The following is a 7751-nucleotide window of genomic DNA, read 5'->3' as shown; positions in this document are numbered from 1 at the left end:
CACCTTCGGTCTGGGGCTCCATGCAAGATCTCACCTCGTGGGGCATCAATGATCATGAGGAAGGTGAGGGATCTGCCCAGAACTACACGGCAGGACCTGGTAAATGACCTGAAGAGAGCTAGGACCACAGTCTCAAAGAAAACCATTAGTAACACACTACACCCTCATGGATTAAAATCCTTCAGCGCACGCAAGTTCCCCCTGCTCAAGCCAGGGCATGTCCAGGCCTGTCTGAAGTTTGCCAATGACCATCTGGATGATCCAGAGGAGGAATGGGAGAAGGTCATGTGGTCTGATGAGACAAAAATAGAGCTTTTTGGTCTAAACTCCACTCGCCGTGTTTGGAGGAAGAAGAAGGATGAGTACAACCCCAAGAACACCATCCCAACCATGAAGCATGGAGGTGGAAACATCATTCTTTGGGGATGCTTTTCTGCAAAGGGGACAGGACGACTCCACCGTGTTGAGGGGAGGATGGATGGGGCCATGTATCACGAGATCTTGGCCAACAACCTCCTTCCCTCTGAAAGAGCATTGAAGATGGGTCGTGGCTGGGTTTTCCAGCATGACAACGACCCGAAACACACAGCCAGGGCAACTAAGGAGTGGCTCCGTCAGAAGCATCTCAAGGTCCTGGAGTGGCCTAGCCAGTCTCCAGACCTGAACCCAATAGAAAATCTTTGGAGGGAGCGGAAAGTCTGTATTGCCCAGCGACAGCCCCGAAACCTGAAGGATCTGGAGATGGTCTGTATGGAGGAGTGGGCCAAAATCCTTGCTGCAGTGTGTGCAAACCTGGTCAAGAACTACAGGAAACATATGATCTCTGTAATTGCAAACAAAGGTTTCTGTACCAAATATTAAGTTCTGCTTTTCTGATGTATACTTATGTCATGCAATAAAATGCAAATTAATTACTTAAAAATCATACAATGTGATTTTCTGGATTTTTGTTTTAGATTCTGCCTCTCACAGTTGAAGTGTACCTATGATAAAAATTACAGACCTCAACATGCTTTGTAAGTAGGAAATCCTGCAAAATCAGCAGTGTATCAAATACTTGTTCTCCACACTGTATGTGAGAAGGCTGTTCATTCACTACAGCTCAGTGTTCAACACCATAGTGCCCATGAAGCTCATCACTAAGCTAAGGACTCTGGGACTAAGCACCTCCCTCTGTAACTGGATCCTGGACTTCCTGACGGGCCGCCCCCAGGTGGTAAGAGTAGGCAACAACATGTCTGCCACGCTGATCCTTAACACTGGGGCCCCTCAGGGGTGTGTACTTAGTCCCCTCCTGTACTCCCTGTTCACAAACGACTGCGTGGCCAAACACGACTCCAACACCATCATTAAGTTTGCTAACGACACAACAGTGGTAGGCCTGATCCCCGACAACGATGAGACGGCCTATAGGGAGGAGGTCAGAGAACTGGCAGTGTGGTGCCAGGACAACAACCTCTCAGTCAATGTGAGCAAGACAAAGGAGCTGATCGTGGACTACAGGAAAAGGCGGGCCGAACAGGCCCCTTAACATCGACGGAGCTGTAGTGAAGCGTGTCGAGAGTTTTAATTAAGTCCCTTGGTGTCCACATCACCAATCAATCAATCAATCAAATGTATTTATTTATATAGCCCTTCTTACATCAGATGATGTCACAAAGTGCTGTACAGACAAACTATCATGGTCCAAACATACCAAGACAGTCGTGAAGAGGGCAGGACAAAACCTTTTCCCCCTCAGGAGACTGAAAAGATTTGGCATGGGTCCCCAGTTTGTCAAAAGGTTCTACAGCTGCACCATCAAGAGCATCCTGACTGGTTGCATCACCGCCTGGTATGGTAACTGCTCAGCATCTGACCGTAAGGCGCTACAGAGGGTAGTGCGTACGGCCCAGTACATCACTGGGGCCAGGCTTTCTGCCATCCAGGACCTATATAATAGGCGGTGTCAGAAAGCCCATCAAATTGTCAGAAACTCCAGTCACCCAAGTTATACACTGTTTTCTCTGCTACCACACGGCAAGTTGTACCGGAGCGTCAAGTCTAGGACCAAAAGGCTCCTCAACAGCTTCTACCTCCAAGCCATAAGACTGCTGAACAATTAATACATTTGCCACCGGACTATCTACATTGACCCCCCACCCCTTTTGTGCACTGCTACTACTCAATGTTTGTTATCTATGCATAGTCACATCACCCCCACCTACATGTACAGATTATCTCAACTAACCTGTACCCCTGCACACTGACTCGGTACCAGTGCCCCCTGTATATAGCCTCGTTATTGTTATTCTTATTGTGTTACTTTTTATTCTTATTTTTTATTTTAGTCTATTTGGTAAATATTTTCTTAACTCTTCTTGAACTGAATTGTTGGTTAAGGGCTTGTACGTAAGTAAGCATTTCATAGGAAGGTCTACACTTGATGTATTCGGCACAAGTGACAAATAAAGTTGTATTTGATTGATGTGGTCAAATGTGCTATCGGAATCTATTGACATATATATATAGATACCATATAGATATAGATAAATATATAAAAATATATAATATATAGATACATTATTGATCAAAATATATAGATACATAGTTGAAGATACCTAGATTGATAATGCTATTTCATAGATAAAGTATCCATACATGCAATGTTTGATTTTTGCCAAAACATTAGTGTTTAAAAATGGGAGATTGACATGTCTGATTCCATACTTCAATCAAATATGAACACACTACTAATTCAAGGAATTTGTCGAGCTGTTAAACTTAATCCCTATGACCAGTGACCATGGTTTCTTTAGGGAAGTATTTTCACCATACATCCTATGCAACATCCGCACCTTCGTGTGGCAAGTATAGGAAATGCCCAACAGGTGGCGCCAAAGGTAAAGTGGTACACTTGTGCGTCGAGATTCTGTTAATCAAAGAAGAGGTTAGCCAAAAGACTTGTCAACATCACTACCTCAGTGGACACATCTTTTTTAGTTTAATCTGAGGAATTTGTCATTGCTGAAGTAAATAACGCTCACCGCTAGGTCTATTTGTTGCTATCTTCACTCAAATCAAGGCGTAATTGCTGACATAATCCACCTGATTACTAGAGGTAAATATTGACAACCTGTTGTGAATGTGTGGCTAAGCTAGCTAACGTTAGGTAGCTAGCTAACGCTTAAAAGCCAGGTATAGCTAACTGTGTTTATTCACATGTTGACTTTCTTTCTGGGGTTAATTATCTAGGTCTCTAACTGCAAGTATTTCACAGTCATTGATTTGTAGCAAGCTAACAGTTGAAGACTGTTCCAGAACAGTCCGTTTGTTATAGCTAGGCTAGTTAGTGTTGTACCGGTCAATGAAATCACTGTACATTTTTAGTACCCCAACAACTTAGAAACCTCAAGCTACTGTGCTGAAGCTTTACGGTGGAGGCACAGTGGCTGAAATGAGACTATCTACTGCGAGCTGACTAGCTAGATGTTAGTTAGGAGCTAACGTTAGCCGACTGGCAGCTTGTCTTTTGTTTAGCAGCTAACAAAAGCAGTTATTTTGCCAAGCAAAAGCCATTTGTGTAAAGACACCTGCTAAAGTAGGAGTTCAAATTACAATAGAGCCTTTCTGTTCATGTTGCAACGTGTTCTCTCATTTCACTTCTACTCACTGGCAAGCCTGGTTCAGCAGTGCCACATCCTGCACCTTGTTTCTAGGCTGTACGACTCACTAATTGGCTAAATGAATCACCCTTGGTCTCCTAGCTAAATAAATGACTGTCCTGGAACAGCATTCAACAGATGGCTTGCTAGCAAATCAATGATTGTGAAATACTTGCAGTTAGATTTAGATCATTTGGGAGGGGGACACCGTGGAAAGTTACTACTACGGTAACTTTCCAGTGATTGACTTGACCTGACATGACCACCTAGGCCTATCTGATGACATGCCATTTTAAGATTAGTTACGTATCAACCGTTCCCATTGAATATGGGGTTTTGTACAGATTAGCCAATGATTGTTTTTGGGGAGGTCCTGCAGTACTTTAGACTGATAGCTTGAAGGTATCAATAGCTAGCTCCTACTACAGAGACATTACCATTGCTGGATTTTTTTTCTTCTCCAGCCATTAATTCCATTGCACGGCATACAACTAAAGGATAAATCGATTGGCTTGTCTGGAGTACACAGGGAATCTTTCTGGGTGCTCATTTGTCAATGTCTCGAAGAAGAGGCACGGCTCCCCATTGCTGTCCTACCAGTATGTGTCTTGGATGACTCGTATGATTATGGTGTTATTCACTTGCCTTGTTGTATTTGGAACTCTTGCTGACATGTTTATGTTGTAGACCATGTTCGGCAGCATCTGGGGATACTTCTACACGTCCTTCCTTAGATACTGGCTGAAGTGGTTCATCAGACAGGTGACAGGGAAATGCGAGCTGCAAAGGATTTGTGCCGGCTACAAGCCTGGGGCGCCCAGGACAACGAAAGCAGGTGAGGTTACATTCTAGAGCTAAATAGTGTTCATTAGGGTAACAGAGCATGTTTTAAAGCGTTTTGTTACGGAAAAACAACAATTGGCATCTCTAATTGGGCAAGTCCAGATAATCCTCTGCGTTTTTCCTCCTTTCGACGCCCAATGAACACTACCCAACCCTTACGAAAAACAAGTTGTCAGTTGTGCTATTCATTATCATTTTGAACTGTTTTTAACCTGTCATTTGATTTTTCTTCATTCAGAATACTCACTCAAGAACTCCAAATCTAAGGTAAATGTTGGTAATCATTCCTTTCACTTGATTTTTACTGAAGCAGGAATGCATGGTTGACTAGTTATCATACAGACAACCACAATCAACTGTTACATTTAACCCACTTAACAAATCCATTGATCAGTGCCGCGATGGTTGTTATTCTTGTTATGCTAAGCACATTCTTATCAACAGTTCGTGGGCATTTCCATGGTAACACATTTAGTTGAACAGTGCAGATGCAAAGTTTGGTAATAAAATGACGGTTTGCGCTGTTGGTGTTGTCATTCACTTACCAAACCTTTGCATCTGCACTGTTGGAAGTCGTCGTGCATAGTTGTATGGTTTGCTTAACTTTGCAAATATTCGTTTTTGTTTGGCATACATTTTTAAGGGAACAATTCTGAGTCTCAGCATCACTCTGTTATTATGGCATTTCCCCCATACAAAGTTAAGGCAGTAGGTAATACATAGTTGGTGGCTCCATCATCTGACCTCAGTGATCATCGTGCTTGTTATGACATCATAGTCTGTAGGAGAAGTACTAACACAAACTCTGAGCTATTACCATGGATGAGATAACTAATCACACCATCTCTCTCCTCTGTCCCTCCATCCTTTTCCCCTCCCTCTCTCTTCCTCTCTCCTTCCCTCTCTCCAGCTATTAAGAGCTGCTGTGGATGTAGAGGAGGATGGTTTGGAGAGGCATCTGGATCTTGTCATGAGGGAAAAGAATGTCAAAACGCAGAGGGATCCCACGTCAGTCTTGTTACCCTTTACAGTTTTATTAATATTTTATATAGATTATTTTATATGGTATGTATTGATGACTAATGTGTGTCTCTTTGGTCCTAGGTTTAAGGTGGATCTGAAGCTGTGTCTCTTACAAATAACGGGATACAGGAACTTATTCACGTCCGTGGAAGAGTTGAGGAAGGAGAATTTTGACTCGGATAAAGTCCAACACGAGGAAATGCTTTTGAAGGTACTGTGGCCGTTCATTTTTTTTATGTCAATGACTAGCATGGAGCAGTGGAATGTTTCTGGATGAGATTCAACATGACTGCTTCAAACTTTTTAATATCATCTCTATTTAAAGGTAAGTGTAAAGTATTAACAGGAATGGACTTGTCTGACTCTACAGTTATGGGACCTGTTGATGCCCGAGGTCAAACTGGAGTCCAGAGTTACCAAACAGTGGGGCGACATTGGTTTCCAAGGCGATGACCCCAAGACTGACTTCCGAGGAATGGGCATGTTGGGCCTAACCAACCTTGTGTGAGTTATGTTGTCTGAATGACAGTCCTTAACAATCTAACCTTGCTCATCAGTATTCTGAAAAGTTGTATATTTTTTTCTCAAGTTTAAGCTAGATTTCTTAACTTTTTAAATTTGGTATCTTGTTTATTACAGGTTCTTTAGTGAGAACTACACTGAAGAGGCTCGGCAAGTGCTGTCCCACGCAAACCATCCCAAACTGGGGTAAGGATTACGTAATTACCTAATTTTAGGAGTTGAATGGCCTGTTGAACTCTGTTCTTTAAATGTCAGCTATGGTTCTGTTGCACATTTCAGTATATTCACACGTCTGTCAATAGTTGTTTGTTTTAGCTTGCCCAATGTACTGGGTGGGCATGCACACCCAAAGTAAACCTACTTTTGACAACATTTATAGCCTTTTAATGATTGTCATATGTGTGTCATGTTTCAGGTACTCCTATGCCATAGTGGGTATCAACCTGACGGAGATGGCGTACAGTTTACTGAAGAGTGGTGCTCTCAAACCCCACTTCTACAACACGGTGTCTGGGAGACCCCAACTGCAGCACCTCCATCAGCTGTTCTGTAAGTGTATGCTAATCGCGCTCAACTCTGTTTGTCAGTAGCATAGGGGATAACTCCCTGCTTCAGGTTACCTAAACCCCTAACTCTGTCTTGGCCTCCCTGCTTCAGGTTACCTGGTGTACAAGTTTGATAAGTTCTGGGTGGAGGAGGAGCCCGAGAGCATCATGGAGTTCAACCACTACAGGGAAAAGTTCCACGACAATATCAAGATTCAACTGCTGGACCCCGCCGTCGCCCTCACCATGACGGATAGTCCAAGAAGTAACTGACCGACCAACCGACTGAACGGGTCTCGCTTGGACCTAATTGGGACCACCAGAACCTCGATACACTACAGCGTACTTCCAAATCTATAAGGGACATTTTGAGCTAGCTTTCACTTCGATCTTAGTTTAGACCCAATCTACACACTTTTTTTTTATTTGTATAAATTAGTGACTTTAGTAGTTTTTAGAAATAAATAAGACCAAGTGACTGGAATTCAACCCTCTGCCACAAATAATGACCATTCCAATGCTTCAAATATTACAAAGGGGGAAATAAAATAGTAGGGCACTTGTTCTATTTAGTTGATTGGCTGTGTACTTTTCAGTGGACATGGAAAGGAATTACACAATAGTTTTAGAGGAAATGGAGATTGGTGAATAATATTAACTAGCTGGTAACTAGGTTTGAATTTATTTAACAAAGTCAACAAGTGCCGTCTCGCATGTATTCATAATAACTTTGCCTACTGATTCTCGTATTTGTCCTTCTTGCTCAGGAATCAAATATGTGTCCAGAGAGGGAATTTATATCGACTTACAACTAAGGAATAATTTGTTTACCTAATGCTCAGTGGTTGTACTACTTACTCAGACATTGAGAGCTCTGTGCATGTTTTAATGCGTTTGAATTGATACCGTCGTTGTTGTCAATACATTTCAATAGGCGGTGCTGAGATTACTGGTTATTACGCTGCTGCCTATTCCATACATTCGTACAATATTGTCTTTGCTGAAAGCTGACTTTGTATGGTATTTTGTCTGTTATTTATAGGCCGTGGGCCCTGATTTTTATTTTTTTTTGAAGATGATTTGACATTTTGTAGACCCAGTATGGATCTTTGTAACGACTGACACATGTCCAGTGTTAATAAATTAAACTTCTGATGTGATGTTTTCGGATGAG

At 42.3% G+C, this 7751-nt stretch overlaps 1 protein-coding gene across 2 annotated transcripts; it reads left to right on the top strand.

Moving 5' to 3' along the window:
* The first annotated feature begins 2902 nt into the window (after positions 1-2902).
* Positions 2903-7737, top strand: LOC139419039 (ELMO domain-containing protein 2-like). Of its 2 annotated transcripts, none has more exons than XM_071168897.1 (9): positions 2903-3100; positions 4332-4479; positions 4726-4754; positions 5398-5495; positions 5592-5721; positions 5881-6014; positions 6150-6218; positions 6448-6581; positions 6690-7737. In XM_071168897.1, the coding sequence occupies exons 2-9, from the start codon at positions 4335-4337 to the stop codon at positions 6848-6850; spliced, it is 900 nt and encodes a 299-aa protein (XP_071024998.1). In that variant the 5' UTR covers positions 2903-3100; positions 4332-4334; the 3' UTR covers positions 6851-7737. The 2 variants fall into 2 exon arrangements, with proteins under 2 accessions (XP_071024998.1, XP_071024999.1); XM_071168898.1 differs by lacking the exon at positions 2903-3100 and adding an exon at positions 4111-4243.
* The last annotated feature ends 14 nt before the right edge of the window (positions 7738-7751 follow it).

Source organism: Oncorhynchus clarkii, chromosome 10 (genome assembly GCF_045791955.1).
Source record: "Oncorhynchus clarkii lewisi isolate Uvic-CL-2024 chromosome 10, UVic_Ocla_1.0, whole genome shotgun sequence".
NCBI lineage: Eukaryota > Metazoa > Chordata > Actinopteri > Salmoniformes > Salmonidae > Oncorhynchus > Oncorhynchus clarkii.
Note: the sequence above shows the minus strand (reverse complement) of the source record. Positions and strands in the feature narration are given on the sequence as shown.